Source organism: Sapajus apella, unplaced genomic scaffold, assembly GCF_009761245.1.
Source record: "Sapajus apella isolate SASKATOON/1434 unplaced genomic scaffold, GSC_monkey_1.0 scaffold44, whole genome shotgun sequence".
Classification (NCBI taxonomy): Eukaryota; Metazoa; Chordata; class Mammalia; order Primates; family Cebidae; genus Sapajus; species Sapajus apella.
The window spans coordinates 16,623,553-16,636,858 of record NW_022436984.1 but is presented as its reverse complement, the minus strand read 5'-3'; the positions used below and the strand labels follow the sequence as shown (position 1 = coordinate 16,636,858).

The 13,306-nt window shown below is 47.3% G+C and overlaps 1 protein-coding gene across 6 annotated transcripts in view; it reads left to right on the top strand.

Moving 5' to 3' along the window:
- Nucleotides 1–12,926, top strand: part of THADA (THADA armadillo repeat containing) — a 362,400-nt gene extending 349,474 nt beyond the window's left edge. For 4 of the 6 annotated variants that reach the window (XM_032239429.1, XM_032239424.1, XM_032239426.1 and 1 more), the window contains 2 exons: nucleotides 9,930–10,099; nucleotides 11,240–12,926. In XM_032239429.1, the coding sequence (XP_032095320.1) occupies nucleotides 9,930–10,099; nucleotides 11,240–11,635 (566 nt within the window). In that variant the 3' untranslated portion in view covers nucleotides 11,636–12,926. The remainder of the gene's footprint in view (nucleotides 1–9,929; nucleotides 10,100–11,239) is intronic. The other 2 variants (XM_032239428.1, XM_032239427.1) reach the window with 2 other exon arrangements.
- The last annotated feature ends 380 nt before the right edge of the window (nucleotides 12,927–13,306 follow it).

The window sequence follows — 13,306 nt, the reverse complement described above, 5'->3', positions numbered from 1 at the left end:
CCATCCATCTGTCTGTCCATCCATTCATTCAGTACTTATGAGCAGCTTAGCAAAGTGGTCAAGAATGTAGGTGCTGGGCTGGGCGCAATGGCTCACACCTGTAGTCCCAGCGCTTTGGGAGGCTGAGGCGGGTAGATTGCTTGAGCTCACAAGTTCAAGACCAGCCTGGGCAATATCATGAAACCCCATCTCTACCAAAACTACAAAAATTAGCCAAGCAGAATGGTGTGCCTATATAGTCCCAGCTACTTGAGCGGCTAAGGTGGGGACCAGGCGCGGTGGCTCACGCCTGTAATTCCAGCACTGTGGGAGGCCGAGGCAGGTGGATCACAAGATCAGGAGATCGAGACCATCCTGGCTAACGGTGAAATCCCCACTCTACTAAAAATACAAAAAATAAGCCAGGCATGGTAGCACATGCCTGTAGTTATAGCTGCTCAGGAGGCTTAGGTGGGAGAATCGCTTGAACCCAGGAGGTGGAGGTTGCAGTGAGCTGAGATTGCGCCATTGCACTCCAGCCTGGCAACACAGCAAGACTCCATCTTAAAAAAAAAAAAAAAAAAAAAAAGAGAGAGAGGCTACGGTGGGAAGATGGCTTGACCCAGGAAATGGAGGTTGTGGTGAGCTGAGACCATGCCATTGCACTCCAGCCTGGGTGGCAGAGCCAGAAGCCAGACCCTGTTTCAAAAAAAAAAAAACTATGTGTGTGTGTGTGTATGTGTTTATGTATATATATATATGCGTGTGTGTGTGTGTACATATACATATATATATATATATATATATATATGCTGGAGTCAGATACACCTGGATTTATCTATGGCCCTACCACTTGTGACCTGTATCCTATACGATCTTGAACGAGTTATTTATCTAAATCTCAGTCACCTTGAGTGTAAAATGGCAACAATAATTCTGTCTACCTATGTGACCTTATTGTTGCAATCCTGGATTTTTTTCCCCAGCAGGGAAAATACAAGTCACATGTAAATTGCATAGTATCAGACCACAATCAAGTGCTAAGTGGGTGGTATCTGGGAAGTACCCAGTGTTGCTTTTATGAACAATCCTGGGAAAGGAAAGACACGGGGTTCAGCCACAGAATGCACCCCTCAGCATCTTTGAGCATTGTGCAGATACAGCAGAGAAAGAGGTCCCAGTGGGCTGAGAAACACCACAGGATCTGCATTGTGTTCTGAGGGACAGGCGGGCAGGCTAAGTTAGCAGGGAATGGTGAGTGAATCAAAGCCAAGAGAGTTGGAGGGAGGGGAAGGCCCCGACTGCAGTAGGGGGAGACCACCGAGAAGAGGTTTGGCTGAGGGACTCAGTGTTCTTTCCTGTAAAAGGAAGGGGAGGGCTTGGGGCCAGTTGCCTGCCTTAGTACTATTGTATCATTACATAGGGGTCACAAACTCCCATGTCCACAGAGACCAGGCAAGTTAGCATGAGTGTGAAAGGGGCACGGTGGGAGGCAGTAGGGTGGTCCCAGGCTGGAAGCACATCCGCCTTCTGTAGGCGTGGCCACCACCCTGCTCCAGGTAGCCATTGCCATCCTCTAATGCAGACCTAGAGATATCAGAGTCGAATTTTCTGAATTTTCAAAAGATGCTAGAAAATTGGATCTTTCAGGAGGCTGGGGCAGGAGAATTGCCTGAACCCAGGGGGCGGAGGTTACGGTGAGCCGAGATCGCGCCATTGCACTCCAGCCTGGGTAACATGAGTGAAACTCCGTCTCAAAAAAAAAAAAAAAAAAGAAAATTGGATGTTTATAAGAAACGTCCTGTTTTTTAAGTCCATGTGAGCTGTAATAGTTCCTTTGCACTCCTGTCTAGACACTGCTGATGGGTCCCGACAGGGGTGCAGGAGACCATTCAGTACAGTTTAGCTGACACAACTCAGCTTAGAACCCTAGCTGTGTGTGTTTGGTTGGGTTCTGCCTCCGAATATACATTCTTTTAAACAGTAGGCTCTAAGACTTAAAATAAAAAGGAGGGGAGGCATGGTGGCTCACACCAGTAATCCTAGCACCTTGGGAGGCATAGGTGGATGGATCACTTGAGCCCAGGAGTTCAAGACCAACCTGGGCCACATGGAAAAAACCCGTCTCTACAAAAAATTCAAAACTTAGCGGGGCGTGGTGGTTTATGCCTATAGTTTCAGCCACCCAGGAGGCTGAGGTGGGAGGACGGCTTGAGCCTGGGAGGTTGCTGCAGTGAGCTGTGATTGTGTCACTGTGCCCTAGCCTGGGCAACAGAGTAAGACCTTGTCTCAAAAAAATAAACAAACATAAACAAAAAGGAGGAAGAGGGGTCCATGTGGGTCAGATGAAGTCTTGAGTTCCCCCTAGACTTAATACTATGGCCAGGTAGGGAGTGGGGGAGAGGGATGGCTGTAGACAAGGGCAGAGAGGGAGGGTGAGCCATAGTCCTGGCGCCACACATGGCCCTGGCACTTGGCCCAGTGAATGCTGGGACTAGGGCTGCCCTTGAGAGCTCTAGCCAGCACATTTGGTTCTTCTTTGGTGAAATTTTTTTAATTTTCAGATAAAGAGCAGAGTCTAATACCACAAACACCCATGTTCCCTGTCCTTAGGACCCTGACCTTCCTCTGGACCATTTGTCTCCAGTAGGGGTCAGCTGGGAGCTCTGATTGGTGGTAAAGGTTGAAATGATGGCATTTGATGGCATGGCCATGAATGTACTCACAGAGTGCCCTGCTCTAAGCTCTGATGGCCCTGGAAGGTGGAGAGCCCTGGCTAGTCTAGGAGTAGAGGGTAAGGGAAGGCAGGGGGCAGAGAGGCTTCTGGCAGCACCAGGAAAAGTTGAATGGCAGAGTCAGCTCAACCAAGCTTGTTTTTCATGGCTAAAGTTCAGGCTCTTGCCCTGCTGAGGAGAAGTGAAGAAGACCATAGAAAAGACTAAAAATAATGAGGTTATCTGGAAACAGCCTCATGAAACCTGAGTGTATTTTTTCTCAGAAAAAGAAAGCATAGTAACACTCACTCCATCAAACGCTGCCTTTGCTGTCCAGTCCTCCCTTCAGTGAGTAGGCAGCTTGTCTCCCTGTGGCCCAAGCTTGGGGTCCTCACTCCCTTCCAGTTGTGCGTGTCCTCTCACCTGCCCTCACTTGGCCGTGTCCCCTCTGTGAAGCCTCCTCCCCCCTCCACATTTATTTTCCTTTCTGTCCCTTCATTACCCCTACCCATGATATAATTCGTCTGTGTCACACACCATCTTCGACTGCTTCCTAACACTTGGTGTGGGTCAGCTTGCCTCTCACATCTCTTCACTGTCTGAGGGAAGGGAGTGGGAGGTTTTCCTCCTGTTTCACACAGTCCTGTCCACATACAGGTGATCAATAAATACTTGTGTGTAGATAAAATATCAGATTGATGGGTGAGTGGGTAGATGGGTGGTAAGTTGGTTGGATGGCAGGGCCACCCAGCACCTTGGCCAGCCCTGCTAAGGCTGAGGGATTTTTCAGATGCCTGAAGGAAGATTCTCCAGACCTAGGGAGAGGGAAAATTCAACCCATCGCCATTTGCACAGTATTTACTGTGCTGATTTCCCTCTCTTGAGAAGGACTAGAAGGCAGACTTGACCAATGGCCTTAGTCTAGAAGGCATCTCCCCCACAATACTTTAAAATCAGACCGTGGGCTTTTTAATCCATGGTCTGAAATCATTTTCAAGGTTGGCACCTGGAAAACATCCACTTTGACATCTTTCAGTCAGTACAGTTGAAAGCAACCTCAAAGCCTGTGACTTACCTGTCTACCTGCCTAGAAATTAATAATCACTTCCTCTAGTTGGAGAAATGAGAGGCTGTGATTTGTAGTGGAGCCAGCACACTGCATGAGGCCTGGGTCATCACCTCCAGCCCTGGGGTGCAGGGGGACCTCTTCATGAAGGCAGAGCAGAAGCACCAGGGAGTATCGGCACATAACAGGGTTTCTGATAGCTAAGCATCTGCCAGATGGAGAGCCCTGATGTGGCTGGGGCAGTAGCAAGAGGAAGGCCGTACTGCAGCATCCCTGAAGCCTCTGGTTTGCTTCCCTCCTCTGCAATCCCAGTGAGTTATCCATTCACGTGGATAGAAGGCACCAGTTTAACCAATTCTAAATGCTGATCTGTTGCATTTCCAACATGATTCCAAATAACTGCATGTTAATCCCCCTTATGCAAGCCTAACACGGACATAAGTGTGTACCAGCAAACCTCACCTATTTGAAGCACTCCAGGAAGATTCTAGGGCATATTTCATCTTGCCCTAGCAGTGTAGCTGGTGGGAAGAACAAGTTTGGAGATGATTTATTCCCCACACTGACGTCTTCCTCTCACCAACCCCTAGCTCCCACAGCTCTTGGCATCTGGACAACTCCATTGAGCACCTGATGGCCCTGCTGTTGCCTGGGTGTTTGTCTTACTTTCCCACCTAGACCACCTGCTTCTTCGTTCCCTTTTATGGCTGATTACTATTCTATCATATGAATTTATAACCACAGTTTATTTATCCATTTATCAGTTGATGGACATTTGGGTTATTTCCACATTTTTGGCTCTTATCAACAAGGCTGCCTTGAACATTCAGATACAAGTTTTTGTGTAGACATGTCTTTTTCTCACTCTTAGATACATTCCTAGGAGTGCAGTTGTTGGGTCATAGGTTTAATCTTTTGAGGAGAACTGCAAGACTGTTTTCCAAAGTGGCTGCACCATTTTGCACTCCTACTAAAAATGTATGAGGGTTCTAGTTTCTCTACATGTTTGCCAAAACTTAGCTTTTTTATTATAGTCATCCCAGTGGATGTGAAGTGGAATATGACTGTGGTTTTGATTTGCATTTTCCTGATGGTTAGTGATGCTAAGCATCTTTTCCTGTGTTAATTATTACTAAGTATTAAGAGTTCTTTATGTAGTTTAGATACAGTTCCTTGTCAGGTAGGATTTTTACCTATTTTCTCCCTTCCTGTGATTTGTCCTTTCATTTTCTTTTGGTGTTACTTTGAGGCACAAAAGTTTTCCATTTTGACAAAGCCCATTTTTTTGAGATGAAATTTTGCTCTGTCACCCAGGCTGGAGTGTAGTGTCACAGTCTCACTCACTGCAGTCTTTGCCTCCCAGATTCAGGCAGTTCTCCTGCCACAGCCTCCCAAGTAACTGGGACTGCAGTCACATACCGTGACACCTGGCTAATTTTTGTGTTTTTAGTAGAGATGGGGTTTCCCCATATTGGTCAGGGGAAACTGACCTATAAACTCCTGACCTCAGGTGATCCACCTGCCCCAGTCTCTCAAAGTGCTGGGATTACAGGCTTGAGCTACTGCACCCATCCTGACAAAGCCCAGTTTTTCTAATGTTGCTTGTGCTTTTGATGTCATATCCAAGAAATAGTTGCCTAATTCAAGGTCATACAGATTTACTCCTGTGTTTTCTTCTATGAGTTTTCTAGTTTTAGCTCTTACATTTAGATCTTCAATACATTTTGAGTTAGTTTTTGTATATGGTGTGAGGTAGGGGTCCAACTTCATTTTTTTCACATGTGTATATCCAGTTGTCCCAGGAAAACTAGTTGAGAAGACTGTTTTTTTCCTCCAGTTATTTTGGTACCCTTGTCAAAAATCATTTGACCATAAATGTGAGGGAGTGTTTCTGGACTCTGTTGATCTGTGTCTTTCCTTATGCCAGTACCACACTGTCTTTATTCCTATAGCTTTGTAGTAAGTTTTGAAATCAGGAAGTGTGAGTCCTCCAATTTTGTTTTCTTTTTCAAGATCGTTTTGATACACAGAAGATTCTTTTATTTTTTTTTTTTTTGTAGCAACAGGGTCTTGTGTCAAGTGAGCCCTCCACCTTAGCCTCCCAAAATTTGGGGATCACAGGCATGAGCCACTGAGCCCAGCCTCTCAGCAGAGTCATAAAACACACTTGTTGCTTGGTTGCTTGCTTTCTTGTTTCCTTGATGGACTGGCCAGCCTGTGAGAACCTAGCTGGCCTGCACGCTTAAGTGAAAAATTCCTCTCCCTACTCCAGCCTCCCTTCATAAGGCATTTGGCCAGTATAGATCTAGGCAGTTCTGGCTGAGCTGTCTTAGTACAGGGCAAGGCAATAAAAAACATTTGGCTGGTTGCATCTGGTCCCTCAAGCAGGAGATCTAAATCCAACTCATCCTTCCCCCACCCTCCCCAAAACATCTCAGCGTTTCCTTCCTTGCCTTGCAGGCTTGGAGTCTGGGTAGTTAGAGTTCTATCTAGACCCACTTCTGGCCACATCACACCAGCTTTTCCCTTGGGCATGTCATCCCGCCACTCTCCTGCCCCTTCCTAAGCATGACTCAGGGCAAAATGGAGTTTTGCTCTTGTTGCCCAGGCTGGAGTGCAATGGTATGATCTTGGCTCATCACAACCTCCGTCTCCTGGGTTCAAGCAATTCTCCTGCCCCTTCCTAAGCATGACTCATGGCAAAATGGGCAAAATGGTGCAGGATGGAGGTAGGGCTAGTGCAGCAGCCTGGCCTCCCTGGTGGCATCTCTAGTCACCCCCATAGGTTCTTTATGGACTCAACAGAGTGTCACTTAAGCTGCAGGTACTGATTTTGCTGATGGATGATAACATTTTCTTCTTCCCTGTTGGGCTTTCAGTCCTTGCCTTAAGGAGAACATTAAAAAAAGCGGTGGGAGGCCAGGTGCAGTGGCTCACGCCTATAATCCCAGCACTTTGGGAGGCTGATGTGGATCACCTTTGGTCGGGAGTCCAAAACCAGCCTGGCCAACATGGAGAAACCCCATCTCTACTAAAAATATAAAGTCAGCCGGCCGTAGTGTCAAGCATCTGTAATCCCAGCTACTCGGGAGGCTGAGGCAGGAGAATCGCTTGAACCCAGGAGGCAAAGGTTGTCTTGAGCCGAGATTGCGCCATTGTACTCCAGCCTGGGAAACAAGAGCAAAACTCCAGCTCAAAAAAAAAAAAGTGATAAACCTACTGGGTGCAGCGGTTCATGCCTGTATTCCCAGCACTTTAGGAGGCCGAGGTAGGCAGATCATTTGAGCCCCAGGAGTTCAAGACCAGCCTGGACTATGTGGCAAAACCCTGTCTTTATAAAAAAAATATAAAAATTAGCCTGATTGGTGACACATGCTTATACCCACAACTACTCAGGGAGGCTGACGTGGGAGGATCACCTGAGCCTGGGGAAGTCAAGGCTGCAGTAAGGCACTACACTCCAGCCTGGGTGCCAGAATGAGACCCTGTCTCAAAAAAAAAAAAAAAAAAAAAAAGATGATACAACCAAGTCTGACTTACTCACCTCCATTTTCTCCCTGCAGGGTAGGGGCAGTCTGTGCACTGGAGATAGACTTAGCCCAGCACCACAGCTACCAGCAAACTTGGACCAGTTACCTAACCTTTATGAACGCAGTTTCCTTATTGGATAAATAGGGATACCTCCCTTATAGTATGGCAGGAGCAATTTAAGGATTCAGTAGGAGCAAAGCGTTCATTATCGATAGTAACACTAGTTACTGTTCATTGAATGCTTTCTTTGTGCCAGTCTCTATATTAGAATTCAGATTAGATCAAATGGTATAAAGGAAGAGATCTCATGATCTCCAGCCATAAACAGGGATGTCCTGAGCATCTGCTCTGTATTGAATCCTATGCGGGTCCTCATGTGTGTCTTTAATTGTTTGGGAGTTTGAAAAAGCCACCTATGCAGGGTGTGAGGGAGCATCAGGAAGAGTAGCTGATGAATGCTGGGCTTAATAACTAAGTGATGGATTGATCTGTGCAGCAAACCACCGTGGCACATGCTTACCTGTGTAACAAGCCTGCACGTCCTGCACATGTACCCCTGAACTTAAAAGTTGAAGGGGCCAGGCACAGTGGCTTAGAACTGTAATCCCAGCACTTTGGATGGCTGAGGCAGGCAGATCACTTGAGGTCAGGAGTTTGAGACCAGCCTGGCCAACGTGGTGAAACCCTGTCTCTACTAAAAATTGAAAAATTAGCCGAGCACGTTAAAAAAAATATATTCTGGGTGTGCCCAAAAAATTCTCCTGCCTCAGCCCCTAAATAGCTGGGTGTAACCCCAGCTATTTAGGGGCTGAGGCAGGAGAATTGCTTGAACCCAGGAGGTGGAGGTTGCAGTGAGCCAGTGTGACGCCACTGTACTCCCGCCCGGACGACAGAAACTCTGTCAGGGGCAGAGGGGGAAAAAAGAAAAGTTGAAGGAGAAAAAAGAAAAAGGCCACTTAATTGTATCCCCTCTCCATACAGATTCTCAGCCAATTGAGAACTGCACAAAGGAGTAAGGTAGAGGTTAAAGGAGATTGTATTGTAGGTAGAAGCCCAGCCAACACGTGTCTCAGACCTACAGCCAAAACACACCTTCACCCCCTCCTCTTTTCTGTTTCCTGATTTAAATCTGGGTTCCAGGCTGCAGAACAAGGAGCATGGGGAATGGGGACACTAAAAGCCAGGTGTCCTGGGGGACTTACCTGGGCTTCTGAAGATGGTGAGATCAGTTCTTTCAGCTGTTTACATGCAACTAGGCTCTGCTGTGTGACCTATGAATAGTCCTGGTCCTACTGCAGGGTCACTAACTCCCTTGATCCCACCATCAAAACCTCTGGAATATTGATACCAGTCCCCAAAATCTGTGCTTTGCACGTACCATGAAACTTGTTGCCAACTCTAATTTCTTGATGTGTGCAAGTGGGTGATGTTACACCCAACCCATAGGATGCTGGAAAGACTGGGGAGAAAACCCTTGATCAGGGCCTAGCACTCACTAGGCCCTTAGTGGGACTATCCTGGTAACTCTGGGGGGCGGGGAACTCAGCCTGCTGTTCCATTCCCTCAGCCGTCTGCCTGTGTGCCAAGCAAGTGTCTTTGGGGGCTTATGGTCAGGGTAAGTCTGTGTGCTGAAGTTAGAGGTGTGGATCTGGGACAGATCAGGGCTCAACAGAAGTGCGTCACTGAAAGACAGGCATTGGTGCAGGATGGGCCTACCAAAGTCCATTGTCTGTGCAGTGGGCTTTCAGGCCCGTGTTTCAGATGTCCTCCAGGCCTGGGGTGGGAGGGGCAGAGTTGTTAGGGGAAGTGGCAACACCCCTGAGCCTCCCTCCAAACCCATACTTAGGACTGTCTAAGGTCAAATGGTGAAATGAGCAATGGTTTCCACAAGGCTCCCTGCTTCCTCTTTCTGCACCCATTGCAGTCTTTCAGTGCCCTTCCCCCCAGGCACCCAGGAAGACAAGAGTCCAAAAAGCAAAAACTCCAAAACAGAGCAACAAAATAGGAGCCAAATGCAGCCCACACATGCTTTTTACAGCCTGTGAGCTATCAATGATTTTTACATTTTTAATTGGTTGAAAAGAATCAAAATAATATTTTGTGACACATGAAATTCAGATCTCTGTGTCCATAAATGAAGTTTTATTGGAACACAGCCACAACCTGTTTACAAATTGTCTTTGGCTGCTTTCAGCAGAGTTGAGGAGGTACAGGCTTGCAAAGTCTAAAATATTGACTCTCCGGCCCTTTAAGGAAAAGCTTGCCGATGCCCTGCTCTAGGATGTGTCTTGTGCCCAGGAGATTTGCTTTCCAGGGAAAGGGCAAACCAGTCGAATCCCGGAGAAGCTTCCCTGATCCTCCCAGTGACACCAGAGGAGCCAAGGGGAGATAACACTCTAGTCCTGCAGGTGGGACTACTGCTCTCCACGCTAAGTTAGGGGGGCATGGGAACAGTGGGTTCAGCCCTGACTCATTCCAGCAGTATAGATCGCAGGATTTAGAAGGTGATTAATCGTCTTCCCTGCCGTGCTGGTGGCAGTGATCTTACCTGAGGCCCTTCATGTTCCAGGGTCCTGCAGGCTGCCCTGGGTTGGCCCTGTGCGGTACATTCATTGCTCGCCTTTCTCCTGTCTCTGCAGAGTTTGCCCTCTGCCAGGTGGATGCCTCCATCGCTCTGGACCTGGCCCTGGCTGTCCTGTGTGATCTGCTCCAGCAGTGGGACCAGCTGGCTCCTGGACTGCCCATCATGCTGGGATGGCTGCTGGGAGAGAGTGACGACCTCGTGGTCTGTGTGGAGAGCATGCATCAGGTGATGCCAGGGTGGCAGGGAGTGGGAGGTGGGGTTGGAGTATCCTAAACCTGCTGGATGCAGCCCCTACAGCCTCAGCTGGGCTTCAGCCCACTGGTGAAGGTGGGTTTCTGCATGCTTAGAGCAGGAACCACTAGGAAAGACACCCACTGGGTGCTCCTGCAGGCATAGGGACACTCACAGGCTGACTTCTGGGGTGCTGATGGTCAGCCTCCAGATTAGTCAGGGGAGAGAACTCAGAAGCCCCTGGATGCAGAGTTTCATTATGGAGACTGCTTGTTTAGTATTGGAGTTAGCCTGGAACTTCAGATTAGTCAGGGGAGAGAACTCAGAAGCCCCTGGATGCAGAGTTTCATTATGGAGACTGCTTGTTTAGTATTGGAGTTAGCCTGGAACTTCCCAGTCAGGTCTGAGAGTGAAGCATTTTCAGAGAATTAGGATCTTTGCTGGGAACTTCCTATTTGAAGAAAATTATTAGTCCCCTCCAAGGTGGGTGCAGTCACAGATAGGGAAACTGAGGATGAAGACAGGCAGCAAAAGCATCCTGAGAACCAAAGTTCATCGCCACCAGCGTCTGACTCAGCTGGCCTTCTTGGCATCCCCAGCAGGCCAAGGGTTCAAAAAGCATTGTCCCTGTTTATGAGAAATGTGGAGACATGATAAACAGTCTGATAAAATGACCTTGAGAATTGCAGTGTTATAGAAACAGGACACAGCCTAGTGTCCTGTGTGTGGCGATTCCTTCCTCTCTGGCCTGCTGCAGAGATGACCTTTCCTCCCTCCTCTCCAATTTCCAGCTGCACCTTAAGCTCTAGGGCCCACTCCCTTGTTGAAGTCTCATATCAGCATCAGTCCCCCAAAGTATCCTGACTTTGAACCACAAACACATCTTTATCCAAGGTCATGTTAAGTCTGGGGAAAAAATTCCTCTCTGGTGGAGAAATACAGTGAGTGAAAATAGAAGGTGACCTTCAAGGCTGCAAGTGGTGTGTGTACATGGGTGTTGACAGGCAAGAGTGCGCCCTCTGTCGGGTGGGGGAGGGGACCCCCGCCTGCATCTGGCAGGGCACTGCTTGGTCTGGACTGGGGCTTGTTATCATTCCCTGTAAGACTGACTTTCAGCGTTTTCATCTGATTTAGGTGGAAGAAGACTACCTGTTTGAAAAAGAAGCAGTCAACTTTTGGGCTGAGACCCTGATCTTTGTGAAATACCTCTGCAAGCACCTCTTCTCTCTCCTTTCCACGTCTGGCTGGCGTCCCCCAAGCCCTGAGATGCTCTGTCACCTTCAAAGGATGGTGTCAGAGCAGTGCCGCCTCCTGTCTCAGCTCTTCAGAGAGCTTCCACCAGCTGCTGAGTTTGTGAAGACAGTGGAATTCACAAGAATGTGCATTCAAAAGGAAAGGACTTTGGCTTGCTTGAGGCTGCTGGCCTTTCTGGAAGGAAAGGAAGGGGAAGACACACTAGTTCTCAGTGTTTTGGACTGTCCTGCAGAAGTGAGGCAGTTAACTCTTCCAAGAACAGAAGCAGCATGTTGAAGAAAGAAAATTGGGGGGATTGGATTGGGCGTATGTGCGGATTATTCCTCCACTAAATCTGCAGGAAACATGTTGAACATAAATTGAAAAATGCTATCCCCTTCATGTCTCCCCTACTTCTGTGAGTCCAGGTTTCTGTCACTTCTTACAGAGAAACTTTTCTTCAGCTCACTCATTCAGGGCAGCCCACTTTATTGCTACTGTAGGAAGTGAGGCAACTCAGGTGCAGATTTACTCTGTCCCCAGCCCCTGCAGGCCTGAATGAGCCTTTTTCATCTCCCAGGCCTCTAATGCCCTGCCATAGCTGCCCTGCGTTCTCTGTGAAGGGACTACATTTTAGCACACACATGATGCCTCCCCCCTCCCATTTTCTGGCTCTATTTAGGGGATGGATTAGTTGGCAAACAGCCCATTTGGTCAGATTTATAAATTTTGTTCCATTTTAGCAAAGCAGAAATATGTTCCAAATGTTGGATCCTGGGAGAGTTCAGGATCAACCTTATACAAATAATTTATTTTTATTGTCTGCATGTGTAAGTCCTGCAGTGACCTACACATTCCATCCTAATTATTAAAAGAGCCATTGAGAGCTCCCCCAGCCCCCAAAAAGTATGCTAATGCTAGGAAACCTGATTTTGCCACCCAGTGAAATTCTATCCATGCTCTCAGCTGTGAGGAGGAGCCTGGGGAAAGGACAGCCAGAGAAAATGACTTATTCCATGCCTACATTGTTTGCTTATCATCTGCTTGGTGGCAGTAACAAGATTCTCACTTAAGATGCCATTAAACACATTTATCCCTTGCAGTGATAATCTAGAAACCTTAATGTTTCTGCCTTTTCAAGCCCAGCCCTGTCCTTTTGCTAACACACCCAGCAGGTGGCGCTCTTGCATACGTTTTGCTGCTGGTCCAGTTTTTCATTGGCTCACCATTTTTAATTTATAATTTCAGAATAAGTGTTGCCCAGAATAACTCAGAATAAGTCATCTTGAGAATCACAGTTTGGATGGGTCGTAGCCTCATCCACATTCATTTTCCATCCTACAGATCTGAAAAAAACCATTTCAATCATAGTATATAAAGTTGCTCCAGATTTTAGAGTCTGTAAAAATTTCCAATACTCAGGTGAATGATCACATAGAGTAATTTCATTGGTGTTTCAGAGTCTGAAGGAGCAGGTTAGAGAGAGTTACGATCATTTCCTACTGCAGAAAAGTTCATATTTCAAATTAATTCATCTCTTTTTGAGAGAAATACACCTAACACTAAAAACGCAGCTGTAAGCCAGGAATGGTGGTGCACACTTGTAATCCCAGTTACTCAGGAGGCTGAGGTGGGAGGATCGCCCAGGAGTTCATGCCTGTGAAATGCCACTGTACTCCAGCCTAACACAGCAAAACCCCTTCACTAAAAGAAAGAGGAATTTAAGAACAAAAAAGCAGCCGTACTGGAAGTATAGGAAAAGGGCTTTGGTGGAAGAGATAGGAGAGCAGCTCAGTGTCCAAAGTTTTGTCCTAAAGAGAACAGGAAATTCTCTGGGAGGTTTTGCAACCACTTGGCCCCAAATGTGGTTTTTGTGATCCTGAACTAATTACCTAGTTAGGCAGCTGTGTAGCCCACACCTGATGGAAAGTTGCCAACCTAACACTTTTTGTTCTAAGACCTGGCTGA